Source organism: Lontra canadensis, unplaced genomic scaffold (genome assembly GCF_010015895.1).
Source record: "Lontra canadensis isolate GAN:19392208 unplaced genomic scaffold, GSC_riverotter_1.0 scaffold28, whole genome shotgun sequence".
Lineage (NCBI taxonomy): Eukaryota > Metazoa > Chordata > Mammalia > Carnivora > Mustelidae > Lontra > Lontra canadensis.
The window spans coordinates 13,700,463-13,727,759 of NW_022631022.1; the positions used below are offsets into that span (position 1 = coordinate 13,700,463).

At 34.1% G+C, this 27,297-nt stretch overlaps 1 protein-coding gene across 1 annotated transcript in view; it reads right to left on the reverse strand.

Annotated features, from left to right (window-relative positions):
- The window catches only part of UNC13C (unc-13 homolog C), a 601,184-nt gene that overhangs the window by 179,044 nt on the left and 394,843 nt on the right, over positions 1-27,297 (reverse strand). The window contains exons 20-21 of the mRNA XM_032864917.1: positions 23,322-23,455; positions 288-373 (exon numbers count right to left, since the gene is read on the reverse strand). Coding sequence (XP_032720808.1) covers positions 288-373; positions 23,322-23,455 — 220 coding nt within the window. The remainder of the gene's footprint in view (positions 1-287; positions 374-23,321; positions 23,456-27,297) is intronic.

Consider the following 27,297-nt stretch of genomic DNA (forward strand, 5'->3'; position numbering starts at 1 on the left):
TGGTCTGCCCTGGTAAATGAACTTCTGTGAGGTACCCCTGCATCTGAGCATGAGCCTACGAGTGAGATACTTGGTACGACCCTGAGGCTTCAATGACTTGATTAAAAAATATATGTTTTTGAGGGCTTTGAAAGACTTGGAGACCTTTATTTTCCTACAATGTGGAAATAAGTTTTAGAACTAATCACAACATTTAATGCATCAATTCTTTACTTTTAAAATCAAGAACACAAAATCACAATCTACCTAAAACATGTATTCTAAGAAGTATAAATATTTGTAATTACCTTCTAGTGCGTATTTCATATCTTGAGCGAAAAGGGTCCACATAATTTCAGCACTTATTTTTCCCATGTTCAGTTCTTGAGGAAACCTAAAACCAAACACATATATGAGTACATCAAAAAGAGAAATCTGTCTAAAAAATGAAACACCTCACTTGACATATATACCACAATAATTGATGTCTGGTTCATAAATACTTTTATTTATGAGATTTTTCGTTATAAACTTTCATAGACAGGGGCAAAGCTACATACCAGAGTGTAGAAATAAACACAGTTACTTAGTGCTGGTAAAATAGACTCCGTAACGTTAGTCCAAGGTAGTGGTGCCTGGAACTCCTGATGGATGTCTTAGGCTATGTGTGTGTTTGTTCTAAAGAGCCCTTTTAGTTGTATCTCAATTTTGAACAGAGGGCAAAAGGCTCTGAGTACATAATAGCCAAAACAACACCTTACATTCATCTGTTAGTCATTTTCCTTAAAGCACGCTTGAGTCCTTCCATTCTTTATTTGCTTAAACTAAATTATTTCAGAAAGACTCCCCACTTCTCTAGTAAAATGGCCCACAGGGGACCCATTCCTCAAGACTCCAGAATTTCCAAGTATGTCTGTGTTTTAGATCAAATAAACTTCAGGATTAACATTCCTAGTGCTGCTGAATATGCATTCCTTTGTACGTGCTTTCAATCTTATGATAAGGCTCCCAGTAATATAAGCCCAATGAATAGAATGACTAAGTCTTTTCATTATATTGAAAACACGACATGCCAATATATTAAGACTGAAAGTATTTTCTGTTCTAATACATATTTAATATATACATAAATACAAAAATAATATATACTAAGAAAGAAAAAAATACGGTAAGGAATAAAAATAACTCTCACGTTCATTTATATTTTTGAGTTTAAATAAAAAAGGAGTAATAGCAATGCTGAATAGCAAAGAAAGTGTTACCTAAGTTAACATGACCTCAATATGACCTCAAATAAAAAAAAAAAACAACAAAACACTGACACTACATAAAACTATTCTAGCCCAACTTTGCACCAAAGGAAGCTGTGTTTCATCATGTATCCCTTACCAACTGCCATCTATCAATTTGTCTAATAATGTCAATTGATATTTTAAAAATTATGTGCAGAATCTGTACATTTATCAAGTATTTAAACTCAGGACACTTGCTATGATCGAAAAAATTTACATAACTTGAATATATGCAAATTAGTTTCAACATTAAATTTTATTCTATGGATATAAAATAAACTTAGGCATGTAATTTATTTCAAAAGTTTTCATTTATGGATAGCCACTAACATCACATAATTTGTAGTGTATTATTTTTTATGTAATAATTATGTAGCAACAAAATTGTAAGTGATAACATAATGAGAGTGCTTTAAGCTCATAAAAGGAGGAAATTATTTTAACTTTTTGAATCAAGAATGAAGAACATAATAATTCACTTTATAATGCTTTGATATTAAAAAAAGTACAAAAAGAAAACCAAAAAACACTCTCTCATAAGAATAGTTGCAAAATTCTTCAGTAAAACATGGTAAATTTGATCCTGCCATAAATAAAAAGGATAATACATCATCATCAAGAGAGGTTTATCCCCAAAATGCAATGTTGGTTCAACATTCAAAAATGAATCAATGTAATTTATTGTATTAATTGACTAAGTAGAAAAACTTATCTGACAAAGCTTTATATTTATTCATGATGAATAAAATTCTGAAAACTAGGAATTAGAGGGAATTCAACATTATAAAGAGAATGTACAAAAACCTACAACAAACATTATACTTAATGGTTTCATACTAATACTGAAATCAAAGCAGTGATATTTACATCACTACTCTTATTAAACATTATACTGGCATTCCTAAAGTTTAAAAAAAAAAAAAAACAAGAAAAAGAAATAAGAAAAGGGATATATAGAGTCCCTGGGTGGCTCAGTCGATTGGGCATCTGCCTTCAGCTCAGGTCATGATCTCAGGGTCCTAGGATTGAGCCCCATGTCTGGTTCCCTGCTTAGCAGGGAATCTGTTTCTCCCATTCCCTCTGCCCCTCCCTGCTGCTTGTGCATGCCTGCTCTTTCTCTCAAATAAATAAAAACTTAAAATAAAGAAAGAAAGAAAAGGGGCATATCGATAGCAAAGGAAGAAATAAAATTCTATTTTCAGACATGATTATCTATGCAGAGAATTAAAAAAAAAAAAAAACCACTAGAGAAAAAGCCATTAATGGTCCAGCAGCCTCATGGAATATAAAGTCAACATCCAAATCATTGTATTTTTATACATTAGCATTCAACCATTGGAGACTGAAATTTAAATTGCAGTATCAATCATAATGTCACCAAAAGTTATGAAATACTTAGGTATAAATCTATGAAAATATGTACAAAATTTATATGAAGAAGACTACAGAGTGTTGAGGAGAGACACCAAATAAAACATAAATGGAGAAATATATTGTACTTGTGGATAGATATATCCAATATTGTTAGGATGTCAAATTTTCCCAAATTGATTTATAGATTCAAACAATCTCAATGAGAATTCCAGCAGGATATTTTTGTGGAAACTGACAAAGTGATTCTAAAATTTACATGGTAAGGCTAAAGACCAGAAAGAACAAAAAGTAATGTTAAAAAAAGCTGAAGCAGTTACAACACCTGTCTTCATAGTTTACTATGAAATACAGTAATTAAGATACTGCATCTTCAAATACAAGGTTAATTATTGTTCAATAAATGTTCCAGTGATTCAGTGGGGAAATGGTAGTCTTCAGTAAGTTGTCCTAGAGTAACTGGATATCCATATGCAAAAAAAAAAAAAAAAAAAAAAAGACCTTGACCCATACTTTATGACATATAAAAAATTAGCTCAAAATGGATCACATACCTAAATATAAAACCTTAAACTATAAAACTTCTAAAACAAAACATAGAAAATCTTTCTGACTTTGCACTAGGCAATGGTTACTTAGATGTGATGTAAAAAGTTCAAATCATAAAATAAAATATTGGTGAATTATACTATGAAAATTAAAGTTTGTTCTTCAAAAAGTACTACTGAGAAAATGAAAACACAAGCAACAGTATAGGAGAAAACAGTTTGCAAAACATGTAATTGATAAAGGAATTTTATCCAAAAATACATAGATTACTCTCCAATCTCAATAATAAAAAAATTACCCAATAAAAAAAATGGGCAAAGGATTTGAATGACACTTCAGCAAGGAAGATAATTAATGAAAATTAAGCACATGAAAATGTGTTCAACAGTACTATTAGGTAATTTCAAAATAAAACTATAATGTGGTACCATTATATGTCTGCTAGAACAGCTTAAAAACAAAATGAAACAAAGTAAAACAAAATCTGCCAAAACCACGGCTAGCAAGGTTGCAGAGGAGCTAGAACGCTGATATATTTTGGCTGAGAAAAAAAGAATGTTAGATTCAGACTGGGAAGCAATTTGGCAATTTCTTATAAAGCTAAATATAGGTTTAACCAGCAGTCCCTCTCCAGGTAGTAGAGAAATGAAACTGTATTTATAGCAAACACTGTACCCGTTGCTTAATTCTTATTCACCAAAAACTGCAAACATCAGTGTCCTTCAACTGATGAATGGATAAATCCGCAGTGATAGATTCATAGGATGGAATTTACTAAACAATAAAAAGGAATAAAATACCAATACATGTAATAATGCAGATGAGTACCAAATGAATTATGCTGAATGAGAGAAGCTGGGTTCAAAGGCTTATATACCATGATTCTGATACAGTATCAGAAAGACAAAAGAGAAAATGTATCAGTGGTTGCCAGTGGCTTGGTGAAGAGGGGTTGACTATAAAGGAATGTGGAGAAACTTTTGGGGTGATAAATATATTTTATATCTTAATGTTGGTAGTTACATGACTATGTGTTTTTTATTTCATCAGTTTCTGCTCTTCATTATTTCCTCATTTTCTTTGAGTTTAATATGTTATTTCTTTTCTGAATTCTTAAGAAAGATTCTTAGGTAATTAATCCGGGTACTTTCTTCAATTGTTATGTGTATGTAGGGCATAAATTTCTTACAGGAACTACATTTAACTGTATCTTAAAAAAAATTTTGCTGGATATACATATTAATCCAATCAGACTATTTTAAAATTTTAATCTTGGTATTTTTCTACTTTGAGAACTCTCCAATTTTACTGTCCTAATTTTTTTTAACTGAAGTATAATTGACACATAATGTTACATTAATTTCAGGTGTACCACACAGTGATTCAGTATCTCTATTATACTATGCTTTGCTCACTACACCTGTAGCTATTATCTTTTACGAGACAATGCTATTACATAACATTGATTATATTCCCTATGCTGTACCTTTCATTCCTATGATTATTTATTCCATAACTGGAAGCCTGTATCTCCCAATCTCCTTCACCCATTTTGTCCATGCCCAAACCACTCCCTTCTGGGAACCATCAGTTTGTTCTCTTTATTTATAGGTTTCTGCTTTTTGTTTGCTTATTCATTCACTTTGTTTTTTAGATCCCATATATAAGTGAAATCGTATGTTATTTGTCTAATCTTGATTTCTTAACTTCAGCTCTTTTTGTTGCTGTTTTCTCCTTAGCTTATAGTCAAAGAACACATTTTGAAGGATTTTGATCTTTTGAAATTAGTTGAGATTTCCTTTACACCCCCCATATAATTTTGATAAATAATCTTTATTTTACATTTTTTGTGATCTTGAACATAATTGTGGTTATTTTTTCTGTACTATCTTCATGTAAACTAATTTTCTCTTCATTCGTGTCTAACATGCTGGTAAATCCAGTATTATTTTCATTTGTTGTAGTTCTCAGTTCTAGAATTTACTTTCAAGTGCATAACCAAATATTTCCTTGTTGTTAATTTCTTAAATATATATTAATCACAATAATAACATCTGAGTATCTAAATTCTGTTGTATTAATCTCTTATAATGTCTACTGTTTTTTATTGAATGAAAGACTTTTTATGAAAAATGTATATACAATTTAAATATCTGTAGGACGTTAGTTTTCTTCAGAAAGGATTTATCTTTCTTCTGGCAGAAGTGTTTTAGGGTTTGAGACAGATGACCTTTATCCATTTAGGGACTGAGTTCATTCTAGGTCTGTATTTTACTCATACCCCAAGCAGGCATCCCTTCATAACTCGGGTTGTATGCTTGGGATGTTTGCATGGACCCACTACTTCACAGGGCCTGGATTTCAATTATGCTCCGGTTGCTGTGTTCAGCTTTCTCAGTTTTTCAGCTGCTACTTTCTGTCGAGCTTCTCAGGCTCTCAGTCTTTGTCTCTAGCTAAATCAGTTAAGGCTTCTAGGGGAGAGGATCATCACATATCCAACACAGTTTTCTGGTAAATGCATGTGTAAATCATAAGAAATTCAAGGAGATAAATAAATAAATATATATTGACTGGGACGCTTGGGTGGCTCAGTCAGTTAAGCATCTAGTGTCTACCTTTGACTGTGGTCATGATCCCAGGACCTGGGGATCATGTTCTGCACCGGGCTCTTGCTTGGCAGTGAGCCAGCTTCTCCCTCTGTCTGCAGCTGCCCCTGCCTGTGCTCTCCCTCTCTTTGGCAAATAAATAAAATCTTTAAAAGAAAATATCAACTGATGGAAGAGATAATCTGTGTACCCCAATTAATAGTTGTAATTACCATAAGATAAGACTTTAAAAGTGACTTCTAAAATATTTTTTTCCTTTAATATGGAAGGCTTAGTGAGATAATTTCAAAACAAGGAACCTAAAAATTAGCTGTTTATCTCGGGATTTTCTCAATTACATAATCAATCAATGTCAAATGTGATTTTCATCATTGAGAAACTGTGGGTTAAGAGGTCTCATCACTAGTATTAAATCCTCAACATGGCAAACCTAAACCAAACCAAGCCACCATTTAAAATAAAAACAACACTGGGGAGCCTGGGTAGCTCAGTGGGTTAAAGCCTCTGCCTTCGGCTCAGGTCATGATCCCAGAGTCTTGGGATCGAGCCCCACATCGGGCTCTCTGCTCACAGAGAGCCTGCTTCCTCCTCTCTCTCTGTCTGCTTCTCTGCCTACTTGTGATCTCTGTCAAATAAATAAATAAAATCTTTAAAAAAAAAACACTGTAGAAAAACACATAATATATATAAAAACCAAAGGAATAATATTAATATAAAAGGAACTGTCATAAATCTATAGGAAAAAAGATGATTATTAGAAAAAAATGGTTAATGGAATGGTCATTTTTTTAATTATTTATTTTTTTTGAAAAGATTTATTTACTTATTTATTAGTGTGTGAGAGAAAGAGAGAGCACACAAGCAGAAGGAGCAATAGGCAGAGACAGAAGCAGGCTCCCCACTGAGCAGAGAGCCCAATGGGGGGCTCCATCCCAGGACCCTGGGATCATGACTTAAGCTGAAGGTGGACACTTAACTGAGTCACCTAGGTGTCCCTGAATGCTCAATTTAAAAAGAAAAACACAGAAGGTTAAAAACAGAAAAAGAGATGTGTAACCTTTCTAATAATGAAATCTTCATTAAAATAGTGAAAATGTTTTATTGAAAAAATTTCAGATTAGAAAACATTAAAAATGGTAAAAAAAATTCATACTTGTTTAAACTTGTTTTTCAAAAGTCATCTAATGACTCTCTATGGGCTTCCAATGCTTATGCAATTCCAATACCTGTGTTATTCCCACTCCTTTCTGTCATATCTCAGGAGTCCCCCCTCTGGGCTGCATCATCTTGATGTTACATGAAACCACAGAATAATATGCAACTAGCAAAAAGAACAAGATAGATTTGCTTGTACTGACACAAAAAGATGCCTACCAGGAAGTATTACATGAACAAAGGAAATTATAAATCAGTATACATAATATGATTCCATATTTTGTAAGAAAACAAAAAAATTGATGTATGTGTATTTAACATATGTATAATAAACATTATTAAATGAATATCTATGCTTGTATGTGCAGAAAATATGAGCTAGAAAAATATATACCCAACTATTGAAAATTTGTAAGGCTTGGGTGAGGGGGCTTCTTACACTTTTTATTTTCTTCACAAAATAAACATGAGAACTTTCATTTTCTGCTTTACACAGCCCTGTGAAGCTGGATAAGATTATTTTTGTAACCACAAAAGTTTTGAAAATCATTTCTCTTTTGAAATAAAAATCAATGGAAATTTTACCAAATATGTAATTTTTTAAAAAAGGTGTTTCTCACAAATTATGTATTTGGTTAGTAATATTCTCATTTTACAAGTGGTCAGAATTTGAGCATTGAGCTATCTTCCCCAGAGTTCATGATGTCTTCAATAAAACAGAAGACATTCAGCAATTTTTTTCTATACTTAGAAGAGACATAAAGGTAACTGTGATTACATTCATTTTAGACTCAGGAACATTAGAGATTAAGAAATGTGTCCTAAACCATGAAACAAATCATGGCAGAATCAGAACAGAACTTGTGCTTCTCAACCATATTTTTCATTCTTCTTCTTTCATTCAGTAACAAAAATTCCTTAGCATTGAAAATGTCTTCATAGTTCATTTTCTTTTTTGTGTTAGCCTATTAATTTTGCCTTAAATTATTTATAGTTTAAATTATTAGCTTCATAATTTATACAATAGTTCCTCTTTAAATTTCAATCTCAGTATCTACTACTTGCTAAGCTCTACTACTATGCAGGAGACAATCTTTGGAGCTTGAGATATTTTCGAGATCTGTTTTGGAAGTTTTGTTGATAGTGTATTATGATATGCTGGTTCCAAATTTGGTTGCACTTATCATTACCTATGGAGATAATGGATACCCTCTGCTAGAAAAAAAAGAATTCAAAGCAAGTTTATTTATTTAATGTTACAGAGGTTCTTCTGAAATCTATACTTTTACTGCTACTTCTCTATGGTATTTTTGGTACATTTAAAAATATTTCTTTGGTTCTTTCTTACAAATAATCTAGTTAAATAAAAAACATCACTATTCAACCCTGAATTAGAGAGCAAATGGAGTCATCAACCTCTGCCACAATCCACAGCATCTTCTCCTTTCCACAATTTTGTGGATTCTTCCATTATCAAGCCTATGAAATCTGTTGTCCCTCCGCTCTTCCTACCACCACTTCCCTTATTCAAGCCTTAACCTTCATTTGCCTCAAGACTTGCACTCCTTTATCTATTTGCCTCCATTTCTCCCTCCTCCAGTAGACTTCCATATTACCATGTAAATTACCTTTTAAAAAACCAGGCCATACTATTTCAACACACTTATTTTTAATTTTTAAAAATTTTTATTTATTTTTTAATTTTTATTTTATTTTTTTAGGCCACAATATTTTAAACTACTGCTTCAAAACCATCAACTGCTTATAACACATTCATTAGCATGGAAAAGTATCAACTCATTAATCTTACTTTCTTGGCCAGTGAAGATCTCATCCTGACTTTAACTTCTATCTCTACTCTCCAACACTTTCATGCTCTACCTACCGAGCTTACTTATAATGTGTCAACATATCTGATGTCCCGTATCTTCTTATCATTTTCCCCATCTATTCTCTTTCCTCCTGATTTTCCATTTGACCCTAACTGCCTCTTCCTTCAAAGCACAGCTCAAGCATGGCCTCTCTCCAAAGTCCTCTGTTGCACTCAAGGCAGAATTAGCAGTGATTTCTTAGCTGTGAAGGATAGGGGCAAAGAAAAGGATACCATGACTATAAACTGCATCACAGCTCACCTAATATCAGGAGTTAGTAATTGTATTGGTTCTTTTTTACTAAATACCACAATTTTACCGCTGACATTAGATTTAACAGTATAATTTAATTGACATTTGCTTTATAGTTCAAAATGGATGAAAATTATATTTTTTTCAACTAATTTTGTTTAGCATTAGAAAACAACTCCTCTCCACTTAGAATCTCTTCACTACCCAATAATATTGGGTTTATACCATCTTCTAAACATATATATGTATTTCTTCTCCATATGACAATTCCAGAAGCCAAGATATAACCTGTTGACAATATCTGCAAAGCTAATAACTTCCACAACAATTTTATTTCTACCTACCAAGAGAAAAAAGGGGAGAAAAACTCACAGCTATGAGCAAAATAAAAGATGAAAAAAAAATCTGTCATTGGAGCAAGAAGAGAGATATCTAGCATGTGTCCTAATAGATTTTATCAAGTCCAAGTAACTACTTGTTCGATAGTCTCCCCAGTTTTTAAGGGGGCAAAAAATAATCCTATTCCCCCAAAAGTGTTTTTTTTTTCACTGTGTCCAAATTTCCCTTATAGATTTGCAAATACACAATCTCACATTGGCAAATTTTATATGCTTTATCTGTGCTGATTCCCCAGTTCCAAATTATGATGCAGAAGGCAGAGCTGTTTTCTTCCAACACACTTCAAAGTTGAATATTGTTGCCTTTTCTTGGAACTGGCTAATAAGCCCATGCAACCTGCATATTGGCTAGAGGCTTTTCTTCCACAGTTTAACACCACTCTTGGCTACTTTGTCCACACAATCCACAACAGTATAATGGAGTGTTTAACCTCAGTGCAACCCAGAAGAGAGATATTTGATTTCTCCTCTGCTGCTTAACTAATTCACCCAGTGGAGTAGTGATTAACCTCTTAAAACTCAATGTCCTCATCTGTCAAATAGGAATGCTAATAAATTTGGAATTTTTTTCCTATGGCTGTTATGAAAATTAAGTGATACTTTATATGTAAGTACTTTGTACAGCCCCTGGCACATCGTGAACCCTCAGTAGGGTTTACTGATGATAATGAAATTTTAACTATAAATGAGACATAGATGAGAACATTATTTAAGTTCCATTGATTTCTAATGTGAACAAAATTATCATAGAAGCCAAATGGAAGTTTACATTTGAATTTGCTAGTTTTCAGTTTTCCAGAACAAAGTGAGTTGCTAATAAGATTAATAGCAATAAACTTGATTGCAGAGGGGAATTCTTAGCACTCACAGGAATAAACTGTCTCACCAACTTCAGAAATCATAAATACACTCCAATAATGTATATACTAATCACAAACTCCAAACTATGAGATAAGCAGTTTGGAAGAGGTTTTGACTTCCACAACCAGTCCCTAACCTCGTAAATATTATATGAACTTACAAGCTAAAACAGACCCACGTAGGATGCATTAAATTTTCATATTTCATTATTCATATTTTACAAACATAATTGTCACTCCTGCTGATCTGAATTTGTGAGGTTTCACTGTACATGAAGTAAATTCTCTAACGTACAGCTACCTCTTCATTTCAAAGCAGTTATAGCTTAACTTAGTCTATCATTTATAAAAGGAGGTTTAATGAAATAACCCCTCTATTCCAACACTGTTAGAATGTCTCCTGTTTTTAATTTATAGCAATTAATACAAAGCATAAATGTTTTAAATCTTGAATCCCATGAGACACAATCATTAAATAACCCTATTCATTATCTGCAAATCTTTGTGAAATAAGAAAAACAATCTACTACTGCCAAATTTGATAATACCGATTCATTAGTCACAACAGATAAGATTAGAATCCATTAAATGTGAAGTATTATTTTGATATGCAAAGTCTGTCTCTGAAGAAAGTATTCTTTGTTACAAATGAGTAAGCAATGGTTCTGTTACTGCACGTCTAACATGCAACCGGAACTTCATTGGTCAGAATCCAGGAGACATTTAGTTCGCTGTGCTCTTCTCACATTCTTAAAAAAAAACACCTTTTGTTAATATGTTCTCCATTTAAGAACACTTGACACACATTAGTGCAATTAACTGCCATCATCATGAGGAGAAGGAACAGCTAAGAAGAATGAACTTAATTGAGCAAGACTCTGCTAGTAAATTATACACTAGCCTTACAAGTTAAAGCTGTATTAAAGGGAAACTAAGACATACTAGAACATTGCAGTTCTAATCAAATACTTAAGCTAATCAAAGTTAGCTTAAGTATTCAGAGTGCTAACTCATCTAATGGAACATTTCCTTTGGTGATAATTTTTCTTTTTGTACTGAAATTCTCCTGCACCTAAACCAAGTAGATCACCAACACCATTTAAACCCAATTACCCTTTTATCTTTTTGTTTTCTCTTTATTTACAACCTAAGGCATTGTTTTAATGAACTCAGATCTTTAAATAGATATTTAACTTAAACATGAAAGGTAAAATTAGAGATGGATCTAGGTTAACCATTATATTTAATATTTTATAAGGCAGTGAAAATGCCACCTGGCAGCAGAGAGGAGAAGTGGGCAGAAATGGCCTACAACCTTGCGCTATGTGCACGGGGGAAATAATAAATGGAATTTATTGAGTTCAGATCATTGTTTCTCAAGCTCTCCAAGTACCTCCAGGTTAGAGACCTGGAGGGAAGCGAGTCCTCATATCCACTATGTGGGGCAGGAATCTTGAGGTAGCAGAAAAGAGATGGGAATTCACACCTATAGAGGGTCTAGGCAATGCCAGGCTCTGGGCTAACTACTTTAAATGCATTATCTCCTCGAATCCTGATAATGGTCCTATGTCTTAAGTGGTACCTTCCAAATTTTTAAATGTGGAAATCACCCTGAAAGACATTGCAAAACTTTTCCAAGTTCTCCTGGCTCTGTCTGTCTCACTCAGAAATATTAGATCACTAAACTACTCAAGTCACCTTTCCTTCTGAATACTTAAAACACAGTCATTTTTCTTTATTTTACTTATTACTTATGTATTCATCTTATTCAAAAATATTAAGGTGATTTACAAAATTACTATAATAAAGTGAGATTTGCCTTGAAGGCAGAGAAACTAAAGGAAAAATGAGGCTATAAAAATAAAATGAGATTAGACATAGAAATGTGTGCTGTTGGATTCTATAGAGTTATTAAATGTGGACCTCAGTCCTGACATTCCTGGCTCCTAACCCACAGTGAAAAATTGATCATTTTTATCTATCTCAATTGTTTAGGAAACAAAAGTTCTTTTAAGCAGTGAATTGAGGGGGAAAAAAAAAATCATGGTTTCTCCTGAGGGTGCCAGTAAGTATACACTATTTATTAATGTTTTTCTTCTGACAAATAACAAATTTCATGTATTTTTTGATTGGCTTATATATAACTGCATTTGGTACTGTTTGGCACATCTTGTGCACTTTAAATTTTTTTGTGAGTCATTGTTACAGGTTTATCGTGACCAGATCCAGACTAATCAGGAAAACATCAAAAATGTTTGGGTTGGACTGAAGGATTAACACTCATTGTTTTACTCATGGGATTTTTAATTTACAATTAATCCTATTGTTTAATTTACAATTAATCCTGTTATCTTCAGAGAGATGCTGAGGTTCTGGTTCTGCCACTTGCTGGGTATATGATCTAGATAGTTACTTAGCCTCTGTGGGTTTCAGTTTCATCATCTGCAATTTGGGGATGATAATAGTACTGATGTCATTAGAATTAAGTTTAGGATTAATTCAATCATTAAACTGTGTAAGTGCTTAGTACAACGCCTGGCTCCAGTTAATTCACTATAGTTCCCTCCACGATAATGATCAATATTTAGAACATATAGATATCTAGTTGTGCCTAAATTATCTGGCAAGCATAAGAACCATTGAAAATCCAAGATGAACCTTTTCCTTCCTCTATGATATGCATGCAGAGAGGTAGAAAACTGCAATCTTCACAAGTGATTGAGTTAGTTCAACTCTTAGTATGCATTTTTATAAGAGTGCTTTTAGAAAAGTATCCTTAATCTTTTCAGATAATGTACTGTCTCGGGAATTTACAGAGAAACACCTTATCTGTTTTAAAAATTCAAACTGGCTAATTAACATGAGTAAAAACTTTCAAAATAGCATCTTTTCTTTTGTACCTCTAGACAGATAGTTTTAGCTCAGATTTTTTGATTTTCTGATATCCATTCTCCCCACTGTAAACCCCAGCTCTGCACAACCAATCACATGTAGGAAGCAAATTGTTTGCTCATTTTCCAACAATTCAAACTGAAAGATTCCTTTACACTTCAACATTAGCCTAACTGTGCTTCAAGTGGAAGACATGAGTTGTTCCATGAAATAGCATACCGGGTTAGTCATACTACTTTGGTTATAAGAATCATAGACTCGGGCGCCTGGGTGGCTCAGTGGTTTAGGCCACTGCCTTCAGCTCAGGTCATGATCTCAGGGTCCTGGGATCGAGCCCCGCATCGGGCTCTCTGCTCAGCGGGGAGCCTGCTTCCTCCTCTTTCTGCCTGCTTCTCTGCCTACTTGTGATCTCTGTCAAATAAATAAATAAAATCTTAAAAAAAAAAAAAATCTTATAAAAAAAAAAAAAAGAATCATAGACTCAAGTTTTAACTACAAATAATTAACAGGTAATTTCTGTAAGCATAATTTGCATAATGGAGAATTAAGACTAAACTGCTATGCATATTAAATGGAAACCCAAGGAAAGCTGAATTCCATTTAACAGATGGAGCAATGACCAGTAGAGTCAGGCTTCACAGAACCATGGACAAGAAGCTTTCACAGTTGAAGGCAGTCAGGGGAGTGCAGCACACAGCCATATAGATGGGATCCTCACTCAAGATCTCCAGCAATACCATGACTCTGTGACTCTCACCATTTCTGTTCTCCCTTCCAGGTAGCCTTTTTCTTCTTTCACTGACAACTGCCTCATTCCCCTTCCATGCTGTTTATTTCCTGGCTTCTGATTATACTTCATTTATTCTTTTATTCTTAATTCTTAAATTCATGTATTCTTGATTTTTTTAAAGATTTTATTTGTCAGAGAGAGCAAGCACAAGCAGGGGGAATGGCAGGCAGAGGGGGAAGCAGGCTCTTCATTGAGCAAGGAGTCAGATGACGGACTTGACCCCAGTACCCTGGGATATGACCTGAGCCAAAGGCAGACACTTAACCAAGTGAGCCCCCCCAGGCATCCCTGATGTATTCTTAATGTGAGATCACTTACTATACATATCTCCAAACCTGTAAACTTTCAGTGTCTATTCTCCTTGTCCACTGTCTCATTCTCTGGATTTCTCAGTCTAAACCAGAGAGCAAACCAAGTTTTTCTCATTAGGTTATCTCAACAAAGGACTATGAGGGAAAGAACTGAATTCCAGAATGACTTGTGATGTGGCAGACACAGTGATTAACCAATTGAAGACCAATGTTTAATTTTGTACTAATCTCTTTTCCAACTAAATCTTTGGGTCTTCAACTTTGCTTAGTGCCTGACATATATTGAGTATTCAATATGTATTTGTTCAATTTAAATGAGAATGTTAATGAAAAATGATAAAAGTAAATAGAGCAGGAAATAAAAAATGGAATAAAAGTCTTTCAGCTAAGAGAAAAAAATAAGCATTTGCCCTATCTTTCCTGTCCTTATTCTATTTCAGGGTAATCAAGTAAGTAAGCCTAGTCAATAAAGGGAAGCTCTTCATTACAGAAAAAATTCTAACTAACAAATATTGAAGGAATAATATTATAGAACCACAATTTTGCAGTCCCTATTGGAATAAATGGTTTTGAACTGATTATAAATAAACAAAAGCATCAGAGGAGAAGTCAACAGAGAATTCTAGAGTGGAGGGATCAGGCTGCAAGCACGAATTCATCTTAGCCTCACCACAGGTGAAACAGCCAGACTTAATGTGACCCTCGACATGACGGAGTAGGAAGTACATAGAATTATCTGTTCAGTATCTTGAAAAAGATCACTAAAAGGAACCTGAAAGACCTTCTAAAGCTAATATTCAAATATGGGGAGTATCATAAATGGAGGAACAAGTTAAATATAAAAAAAATTAGTGATCCAGAAAGTACAACATTCTAAAGGGCAATGAATATGGCCTCCATAAGAAGTCCGTGGCATGGATAAAAGAAAAGTGAAGGGAGCTGAGATAGAATAAAAGAGAGTTGGGCTACATAGTTGCCAAATGTAGGATGTGAGCCTTATTTGGACCCTGATTAAAACAAACGTAAAAAGGCATTTTTAAGGAAAAACAGCAGTATTTAACTGTGGAACAGAAAACACAATACCATGGCATTGCCGGTGATGTTATTAATTGTGATATGCAAGAAAATAGTCATCAGTTTTAGACATGAATAATGAAGTATGTAGGGACGAAATGATATGATGTCTGAGTTTTGCTCAAGATAACGCAGCAAAGAAAAAAAAAGGTCAAAGTATATATGAGGAAAATATGACAAAATATTGGTAATTGTTGAATGTGAGTGATGGATATAAGGCTGCATTATACTGACGCTCTACTTTTTAGAATGATGAACAGTTTTGTAAGACATTTTAAATTTTAGTGTTTACAGGTTTTTTTTTTTTTTGAGGGATGCCTGGGTGGCTCAGTCAGTTAAGCAGCTGCCTTTGGCTCAGGTCATGATGCCAGAGTCCCGGGACTGAGTCCGGCATTGGGCTCCTTGATCAGCATCGAGCCTGCCTCTCCCTCTGCCTGCCATTTCCCCTGCTTGTGCTCCCTCTCTCTGTTGGACCAATCAATCAATCAATCAATCAATAACATCTTAAAACAAAAAGAAGTCACTTCACTAAAAAGACAATTTAAAAAATTAAATTTTTCTTACTATAGTTACACACATGTTACACACACATAGTTACTATATGTAACACACAATGTTACAGTAATTTTAGGCATACAACACAGTGATTCAACATCTCTATATGTTATACTATGTTTACAAGTGTAGCTACCACCTGTCACCATACAATGCTATTAAAATATTGTTGACTATATTCTCTTTGCTGTGCCTTTTATTCCCATGACTTTTTCATTCTTAAACTAGAAGCTTATGCTTCCTGCTCCCTTCAGCAATATGGCCTATTTTCATCACCCTCCTATCCAGCAAATACCAGTTTATTCTCTATTTATATCTGACTCTGCTTTTTGTTTCTTCTTCTTTTTTAGATTCTTCTTATGCTTGGAATTGAATGTTATTTGTTTTCCTTAGTCTGCCTTACTTCACTTAGCATAATACCCATAAGGTTCATTCACATTGTTGCAAATGGAAGCCACAGTTTAAACAAATCAACAGCTTTAATACTTTGAACAGCATTAGCTCCAAAATAGAAAGAACAAGATAGAAGTCCCTGTTTAAAGTATCTTAAATCCAATCTCCTCAAGCAGCAAATAAAATATTCTGGTTTTTTTGTTTGTTTGTTTGTTTGTTTGTTTTTTATTTAAATGATTTGGACATAATGCTCTGGTTCATCCCACAGTCTTGAGAACATAAAAGCAGCATACTTTATCATTGCAAATCAAATAGATCTTTGAAAACTGGTCCGTTTCCTACTCAACACATTGGTCCTGATCTATACTCTTAATTCAGAGAGAAAAAGGAAACTTTACTGTATGTATCTTTTGAAGGAAGCTAAAAGAAATTATAGACAGTAATAACATACAAATGCACAGGATCACACAAAACATATTTTGGCTTATGTTTTGGTGAGCATTACAAAAACAAAATGATGTAAAGTCACAGTAATTTAATGGATATTTGGGAAAAGAAATAGTATTTCTTACTTTCAAGTACATATAGCAACTTCCCCCTACTTTGTGTATCTATTGGATGCCAAATCTATAGGACTTTGACATCTATGTACGCAGTTGCCTGGTTCTTATAATTCATGGAAGTCCCAGATAGCCAAATCTCTACATATCAAAATATAATTCACTATGTAGTTCCTTTTTTTCTATGTACTTCCTTAAATTGATCATTTCTCCTGAATTTACTAACTCAATTAAAGATGCCCCCATAAATACAGCGTCATCATGGTCTCTACACTCTCTATATTCCACTCAAGGCAGTTAGTCAAAATATCCCATTTTTCCTTAATATTTACCAAATCTGATCCTACATTTCCATTATCTCATATAAAGCCTTCATATCTCCTCACTGGATCACTGCTGTAGCTACTTACCAGTTCTTCCCTCACAAAAGAAGGAATGTAATAAAAAGAAGAAACAAATTTACTTTAAAACCAAAAAAAAATAGAAATTTAATAAAACCAAAATATTTTTCCAGAGACTAATAAAATTCATAACTGTCTAGCCAGTAAAAAAAGAAAGAAAATACAAAATAGCAATATTAAGAATGAGAGGGGGGAAATGACTTTTGATCTGGTAGACATTTAAAAGATAATAAAGAAATGTCATGAGTAAGCATATGATTGCAAATTTGACCACTCATATTAAATGTAAAAATTCCCTGAAAGACACAAACTCCAATGCCCCATCAAGAACAAGTATGTTTGGGGCTCCTGGGTGGCTCAGTGGGTTAAAGCCTCTGCCTTCGGCTCGGGTCATGATCCCAGGGTGCTGGGATCGAGCCCCGCATCAGGCTCTCTGCTCCACGGGGAACCTGCTTCCTCCTCTCTCTCTGCCTGCCTCTCTGCCTACTTGTGATCTCTGTAAAATAAATAAATAAAATTAAATTAAAAAAAAAGAACATGTATGTTTGTGAGGGACCGAGATGGCAGCGGGAGAGGCTTCTGAACTTTCCTTTACCCATGGATGGATTGAATGTACTACTACACATGGAGCAGTTCCCTCTGAGGGAAACTGGAAAGTATCTTAGTGACTACTACACATCAGGTGAATGAGAAAAAAGCCCTATCAAATGGGTAGGAAAGGCTGAGACATAGTTTTGCCATAAATTCCACCCATGACACAACACCATACAGTCAAGGGGAAATCCCCAACTCCCAACTTCTCCCTGAGGAGCAAAGAGTTTGGACTGCACACCTAGTTCTCCAGTTTTTAAGACTACCACATGAGGGAGGGCCCTCAAAACACCTAGTTCTAAAAGCTAGCTGGGGCTTGAATCCTCAAGACTCACAGGATGATAGCAGATAAAGAAGTTGTTAATAGGCTTGTGAGCACTCCCTATGGGAATCTCCTCGAGTCTCAGTCCAGACAGAGCAGGCAAAATGCCTGTCTGCCTGTCTTCTGGAAAGCATTTGACTGCATACTTTACAAGCCTGAGGATCTGGTTTCTAATTTAGCATGTGTATAGGAGCTGGCTAAGATCCTTCCCAGAGCTCAGTGGAACTGGTGGGCACTTCTCACATGTTATCCCTCTGGACTGCTCCAACAACAAAAACCAAATTATAAGTACCTCCCTGAAAGGAGGTTGTCTGCACATTTGGTGCCCCAACTTATGGCTTCTGAGGGATGGGTCCCCACATCACCTACATCTGACAGCCAGGGGGTCTTGCATTCACAAGTCCCACAGGACTATAGCAAACAAAGCAGCAGCTTTTCAACACATACAGGAGCACCCCCTCCCCCACTGCTTGGGCCCAGTGCAGAAGGAATAGGCAAAAATGTCCATTTTCCAAGTTTCTCCCTGGAAGGGGGCTTAACTACATATTTTTCCAGTGGTTGCCTCAGGGACTGGCTTCTAATTAGCCTGCATCTACATGCTGACTGCTATCCCCATCCCCCTTTGGGGACACTGACAAGTCTTGACAAACGCTCAACTATGGGAGACTAAAAAAAATAATAAATAAATAAATAAATAAACCTGTGGCCTGGATAATCATAAATGCTTGAAAGACAACCTGGAACTCAGGCTGGGGTGACTGATGAGACCCATTCTGTCAAGACTGGGAGAGATGGCTGTTTTTTCTAAAGTGCAGAAACCAAAACAGTCAAGGAAAATGAAGAAACAGGGGACTATGTAACAAACAAAAACCAAGTTACATCCCCAGGTGTAACTGATTTTAGTGAAACAGAGGTAAGTGATTTACCCAACTGAGATCTCAAAATAATGGTTGTAAAGACGCTCACTAAGGTCATGAGATCAATGCATGAACAAAGTGAGAACTTCAACAAAGAGAAAAAATAAAAGACAAAGAGAGAATCTTAAAAGTAGGAAGAGAAAAACAACTTGCTATTCACAGAAGATTCCCATAGGCTATCAGTGGATGTTCAGAGGAAACTGCAGCCCGGGAGGGAATGAGATGATACATTCAAAAGGCTGAAAGGAAAAAAAAATAACTGCCAACCAAGAATACTCTAGTTGGCAAAATTGTCCTTCAGAATTGAAAGAGGTAAAGAGTTTTCCAGATAAACAAAAGCCGAAGAATTTCATCATCACTAAACTGATAGATATATGGATCAATAAATCAATGGAACAAAGAATACAGAATTACTCTCACAAGTATAGCCAACTGATTTTTGGCAAAGTTGCCAAATTAATTCAGTGGAGAAAGGATAATTCTTCTAACAAGTGGAATTAAAAAGATAAGCACAAAAAAGAAAATCCCAAAGAATCTTAAACTCTATAACTTGAAATGAATCATAGATCTCAATGCAAGACATCTAGAAGAAAACTGTGATATTAAAAGTTGGCTTGTGGGTGTTGCAAATATTTCTTAAATAAGACACAAAAAGCTCAAATTATAAATTAATAAATTGGACTACTCCATCAAAAATTTTAAAAAGTTCTTCAAAAGATACTAGCAAGACAACAGAAAAAAGTCACAAACTAGGAAAAAACAATGCAACATTTTATCTGACAACAGTACCTTATTTGGTGTATATAAAGAACAATTATAACTCAATAATAAAATGATAAACACCCAATTTGGAAATGGTAAAAAGCTTTTGAACAGATACTTCACCAAAGATACATAGATTGCAATAAAATATGAAATGATGGTCAACATCAGGATTTAGGAAAATGCAAATTAAAACCACAGTAAGATGCCACTATACACCTATCTGAATGACTAAAAAAAATCCTAACCTTATTAAGTTTTGGCAATGTACAACCACTTTGGAAAGAAGTTCAGCTATTTTAAGAATACAAATCATGTACCTACCATGTGACCCAAAAGAAAAGAAAGAATATGTCTATGCAGAAACTTGTAAACAAATATTCATAGCAACCTAACCTAGGGGCAAAAAAACAACAAATTTTGACCCTAATCCTAAAAGACGAATGGAGGAACATTTTGGGGTATATCTTATAGTGGAATATTACTCAGAAATAAAAAGTGACAAAGTATTGCTACACACAACAACCTGTTTGAATCTCAAAATAGTTGTGACGAGGGAAAGAAGTAGACCAAAAAAATGTACATATGATTCTTTTACATAAAAGGGTAAAATTTCTAAACTAATTTATAGTATTAGAAGTCAGCCTAGTGGTTGCCTGGAGTGAGTTACAAAAGGCATATGGAAACTTATTACAGTGTTAGATATATTAATTATCTTGATTGTGGTGAGGGTTTTGTGACTAGATACATATGCCAAAACTAATCAAATCATATAAATCAAATGTGCTGTTTTACTGTATTAAATTATACTTCAATAAATGTTAACAAGGGAGAGAGAGAACCACACCTTACTATCTGAAAATAATTAATCGTTTTCAATTTCAATAAAATAGTGAAATTTCTATGAGGATCTAGAAAGCTACTTAATAAATTTAAAAAATGTGAATAAATATTGCTCAAATACTCTAGTGTACCTATTTTTTTCTTTTTTTGGTAATTTTATTTTTTTTCAGTGTTCTAAGATTCATTATTTATGTACCTATTAATAATGAAGTAGGAATAGAAAGAAGAGATGTTAACTACATATAAGGTTTACTTTCATTTCTTTATTCATTCAACCAATATAATGCATGGATATATACTAATATTAAAAAAAAAAACCTCTTTTCTCAAGTGTCCATTCTATAATTATTATAAATTGTCAAAATTTGAATAAGTCTTTAAAATAGCCTCAGAATCTGAGCAAATAAGATCATGAAACATAGATTCCAAATACCAGGAAGACATTCAAGTTTTTTTTAGGGCTACGTTCTCACAGGGAAAAAAAAGTGACTCTAAATTCTGACATTAAATTAAAAACAAAAATAAAAAGCAAAACAAAGATATCCCTTTCCTGTCTCATTGCCTCTTTTTATACTTAGTAGACTTAACTTAGGTCAGAATTTAAATTTTTGCCATAACTGAATGTATTTCCTCCACTTCTTTTAATATAGTTCCAAAAAGTCAAATAAAATCTTTGTATATATTTCATAGTATATGATTAAAAATAATTCTGGGAAACTCTGATTCCATGATTTTATGATATATCTTTTACTAGTCACACCTGGATTTCTAGTATTTGGTAAATATAAAGAATTTCTGATTAGAAGTAAAATCTTTTTCACATAACTTTTAATTAGCATTTCTGAGAAGATACCTATTTTCATTCAATAGTCATTTACCAAATGGCCTATACCAGATCAAGGGCATAAAACATGTATTGATCTCCCTATCTTCAGGAAATCAACCCTGTCTCAAAGAAGGTCCAAAGAATGAAGGAGAAAACATATCTGTTCCATAAAGCTGCCCAAGATGAGCAGATGACATGTCATATATTAAAAGAGAAAGGCATCTGGGTGGCTCAGTCAGTTAAGCATCCAAGTCTTAATTTCAGCTCAGTTTGTGATCTCAGGGTCATAGGATTGTGCCCCCAGTGCAGCTCTGCACACTCAGCACAGAGTCTGCTTGAGATTTTCTCTCCCTCTCCTACTGTCCCTCCCCATATTCATGCTCCTTCTCTCCCCCCATACATACATATATGCATACATTAAATACTTTAAAAAAATAGAAAAGAGAAGATACAGTCCTAAGCTATCAGAAGAAAGTAAAACTGCAGAGTTCTCTAGAGGGTCATCAGGAGGTACTCTGGTCTTCAGGCAGAAAAGGTGAGTGTAACAGGGCAAGGGAAAAGAACACATAAAGGCAAACCTAATGACGTTATCATGGTTGCATATCAAAAAGGATCAGTTTCTTCACAGTTAGGAACTGGGGGCAGGTGAAAATTGACAGTTATGGAACAAGCAAGGAAGGAAAATTGGGAGACCTACATTTATTCCTTCTGTCACTGAAATTTCAGTTGAATTCAACATAAGCTTTTTGACACTGTCTTGACCATTATAGAGAAACGATAAAACAAGTTCTCTACAAGAAGTCTGAATCTACTGTATGCTCTACTTCATGGTTTGTCTATTGCTATCCTTGCTGCCCAGAGCATTCCAGGTATTACCAGTAAGTGAGGATACCCTCTCCATTAATCACATTGCAAGTGCCTAGTTTTGTAGACTCAGCTGTTATTTTGCTTCTGCTGTATAGCCATTGACATGTAGGCACATGATAAATCCTAAACAGGCAACACTGAGGTTGGACTGGACCTTTGATATTATCTAGTAATATATGAGGAAACTGAGACTCACAGTAATTAGATAATTTGTCCAAGTTCTCATAGCCAGTGCATTTTGATAAATAATAATTTTAGACTCTTCTAGAATCTGTTATTGTAGAATAGCCATGAATTTCAAGTCATCTGCTTGCCGCTCTGCTCATAATTTGCAAATTCTATGCAGGGGGTCATAGACTTAACATTGGTACTTGAGAAAATGGACTTAATTCTGTTACACACTGCAATACATCCATGGTACACAACTGTTTTGAAAGCAGGTGTTCTTTTGACAAATCTTTACTATTACAAAGTCACACTGACATATGTTTACTACCAACTTTTCAACATTTTAGTTTTAGGGGAAGTGCAATGGGATAGTTTTGTGGGTTTTGTTGTTGTTGCTGTTGTTCTTTTTGAGACAGGGAGTAATTAAGAAAGGAACAAATGAAGAAACTTGTTCTACATCAAATAAAAATAAATTTTGGGAACTATTTGTCTCTATATCCAAAGAACTCTATAGGGCTTGAACTAAAAATTCATAATATCACCAAATTGATATTTACTGCTAAACATACAAAAATCTTGCTTCATATAGCTTAATTTTGGAAAACAAACTTTTCCAATGAGAGTATGAATTGTGAGTACAAACCATCTTCACATATTTTATGTTTTCATAACTTTAGTGAAATTAAATCCATTCATTTCCAAGACAATGTACTTACTGATTTAGGACAGGTGTGTACGCAGTTTTATCCTCATCAATAATAGTGACCATCAGTGTAATCAGCTGGGGCCAAAAATCCAAATTCTTGGTGGTCGGTCCTTGATCTTCCCGAGGAATGTCCTGTTTCTTACTCTGCTCACAAGGTCACACAACATGTAAAAGAAAAGAGTAAATGATATGACTTTAGTTTGTCACTGTCAAATGGAAGGATTAGAAAAAAAGTGGCTCTGGAAAAATTCTTAGGTTATGTGAGCCAAAACTATTAAATTCAGGTTTCCCATAGGATAAAGTCACAATAGCCAGGCCAGGCTTGCATTTCTACATCTTTGGTTTTGGATTGGAGGTTGTGCTTTCTAAATTGCAGTTCATTATTATTGTAAAAATCATCCCTTTAAAGTGGCTTCTTCCAAGGAGAGAGTTTGAATTCTGTGTGTACAAAGGTATGTGTATGTGTGTGTGTGTGTGTGTGTGTGTGTGTGTATAATTTATCCTTTCTAAATATTTTGTCCACAGTCACATTGGTGGTAAGTGTGCAGAACTCAGGGCTGCCTGGTAACAAAGCCAGTACCATTAGATTCTACAGTATATAAGTGTTCTCCGAATGGCATGGACCACTCTACTTCCACCCACAAATGCACCTAGTCAACCAAAAGTTACGTATCTTTCTTGTGTGTGTGCATATTTAAATCATATTTGAATCCTTGATTTATCATGCTTACTGAATTCTCCAGCTCTCACCTCTGAGAGAGTTATCCAGGATGATCTAAGTTTATAATGATATGAACAGAGTACAGTAACAATCTTGTATGTTTCACATATCAACATCATACTGAACACATACAATTGTTTTCTTTGGTGGGTAATCTTCTTAGAGAACTTCTTTTACATTTACTTACATTACTTACAATTTACTTAAAATTACATTACTTTCATTTACATTTACATTTACTTACTTAAATAATGAGGCAAAAAAGATAAAGGCAGAGCCAAATTTCACTCAAGTATACAAATAAGTAGGAAGCATGTGGCTCCCCCCCCCCCCAATTATTTTTGCCAAATGATTTACGAGCTTATAGGTCCAGGATATCTGAAAACTTCAATTTGTGGCTCAGGAAATTCATGGGTTCTCTGGTAGAAAAGGTGGATTAGATTTTTGGGGGCCCAAACTATTGCCATTTCCAATTATGTCTCATCCAAAGATCAGCTGCCCTCTGCTGAATGGCTGAATGCGTATCTTATAACTGCTGCCTCAGACACGTAACCCGACCTGAGTGAGTCAGCACCACATTATTGTTCTCACTTAAGCTAAGATATTAGCCCTCTGTTGAATCCACTTACTAGTAAAGACCTCCACACATGATAATGTACCTTTAGTAAAATACAATGTATCTTTAGGGACATGTATTTTCCTAAGGTTCTTCTAAGTGCTGCTGACTTACATTTATGCTCAAAATGCAACAGATATTAAATGTTGGAGAGCTACATTAGTCCAAAAATCAGTGGCTGGCACAAATTAATTCAGATTGCCAGAATGAACTATAAGTACTCTCCAAAGGTTCTTAACAACCTTGTATATGTGGTCCTGGAGAACCACTTGAAACTTCTTGGCAGGCTTCCTCTTTCAATTCCTAAGGTACCTCAAGGCACATTGGAAGATCTTCAAGAAGAAAATCAGGCAGCAATACAGGCTTGCAATATTCAGCTTTGCCTACTTTCAAGTTAGAGATTCTTTTTAAATTTATCTTTCTTTGATGAATAAAATTTTATTATTATCAAAAGAATAAAATTTTATTATTATCACAATAATGTAATTATTTACTCATTAGATTAAGTTCAATAGAGTTCTTCCTCTATGAATTTAAAAATTGAGAGAACCTGGTAGATTATAAAGGTTGTAAATAAAATTAGTTCTGATGGCCACAGCATTTGTTTCTCAAAGGCATCTGACCTTGATTAATACTGTCATTAATCATCCTGATATGTGCACAGCCAAACTATATGTCTAGGTTATTTCAAGTAATATGATTAAATGAAAGCAAATGACTCTAGATGACATGTCTAACATCACAATCACTTATTGTCATTCTGCAAAGAGTAATAAAGAAAAAAGGAGAGAATAAAGTAGTTGAATATGTATTAATTTCAAAATCCCTTAGCTGTCACAAATCCTACTTTCATTATACTTTTTTATGACATTAGAGGATTACAGATGGTACCGTTTTTTCATCAAATTCTGTATGTTGTCCCAGAATAAACCAAACTGGATGTTGAATCATTAAGTTTTTACATATCCCATAACATTAAAATAAATCAAGCTATCCCTAATTTAATAGTGCACTTTAACAGCCTGCATGTTTAAAAGGATGGGATGCAATCCTGTATGTTGAAATATTTACCAGATTTCTTAAAGATTAATTTTTTCCTAAGCAACACTTTATTAATATCCTAGAGGTCTATCAGGGCATTTGATCTTATGGTCAGAAAATATAAGACAATGGTAACAGAAATTTAGGAAGCTAGTAATAAGTGCATTAGTATTTACTGAAACCCTTAAAAATTAATATTTATCATAAGAAAAATGTATCTTATATATTTATACTCCATATAATATATAATGATAAACCCATTAAAGCCAAGGAAAAAAAAATGGGAATATAGTTAGTTCATAAAACTATAACTTAGTAGATTGATTTTGATTATGATGATTAGAATTACGGTGACTAAACCTTATTTTCTTAATGGACTATTAAGGAAAAGGGATGATAAAAGCTGTGAGAGTATAAGAGAAGAGAATTCGTGAATGTGGAAAAGTTGCCAAGGTGTAGAGTCAGTCAAAGAAAGTTTCTAATGGTCATGTGTATAAAGGATATTTCAATACAGAAAAGCTTTACCAGACAGGCTGAAAAGATATACACTATGTCAAATGAGAAAATATGAAGATAGATTTCCATATAGAAAGAACCATTACATGTGAGGAAAAAACTATCAAAATAACAGATACCATCTTCATGTTAATGTGGGGCTTACACAACATATCGGATCGGTTATAAAATATGGGGCATTCCATGTATTTGTTTAATAACTATATAATTTTGAAACCCCTCCTCTAAGGAGTTGGCTAGACAAGGGTTGGGGGGAGATATTTAGTAAAGTAAGGTGATACTGAAATGCAGAAGTACATGACAGATACATAATTGTGGAATTACCAGCAATGTTAGGATACAAGGATGTAGCCTTTTGACAGACTGTTTCTCTATCATTGGTTCTAGTGGATATCAGCATTATTTATACACAAACACACACACAGTCCATGCTCAAAGCAAGTGAGAAAATGCTTGCTTAAAACAAAGTTAAACCAATGTTAACTAGATTCCTGGAATAACATGCTACTGTGCTCTGTGATTCTCTAAGATGGTGGTTCTCCAACTTTAGCATTCAGCAGCACTGTTAGAAAAGTTTGCTCAATCACGGACAGGCTGTCCTCACCCCAGAGTTGTTGACTCACCAGGTCCAAGGTGAGGCCTGAAAATTTGAATATATAATAAATTTCCTAGTAATGCTTGTGTTACTAACTCAGACTAGTTTGAAAACCACTACTCTGAGAGCTAAAAATGGAGCATTAGTTCCTCAAGTGTATTTGGACTTGACAAAGCCCTCCACCCCCTCCTCTTCCCCATATCTCATTCTTGCAAAACTTCCCGCAGAATGATCTTCCTCTGAACCTACTTTGGGAAACAACAGGCTACAAAGATAGTTACAATGGTCAAATCCTTTAGGACCTGTGTGTCAGGTCAAGAAATTAACATTTATTTATTTATTTATTTATTTATTTATTTATTTATTTATTTTTAATTTATTTTATTTTATTATTTTATTTATTTTATATTTTATTTTTTATTTTTTAAAGATTTTATTTATTTATTTATTTTTATTTTTTTAAATAAATTTTACTTTTTATAAACATATATTTTTTT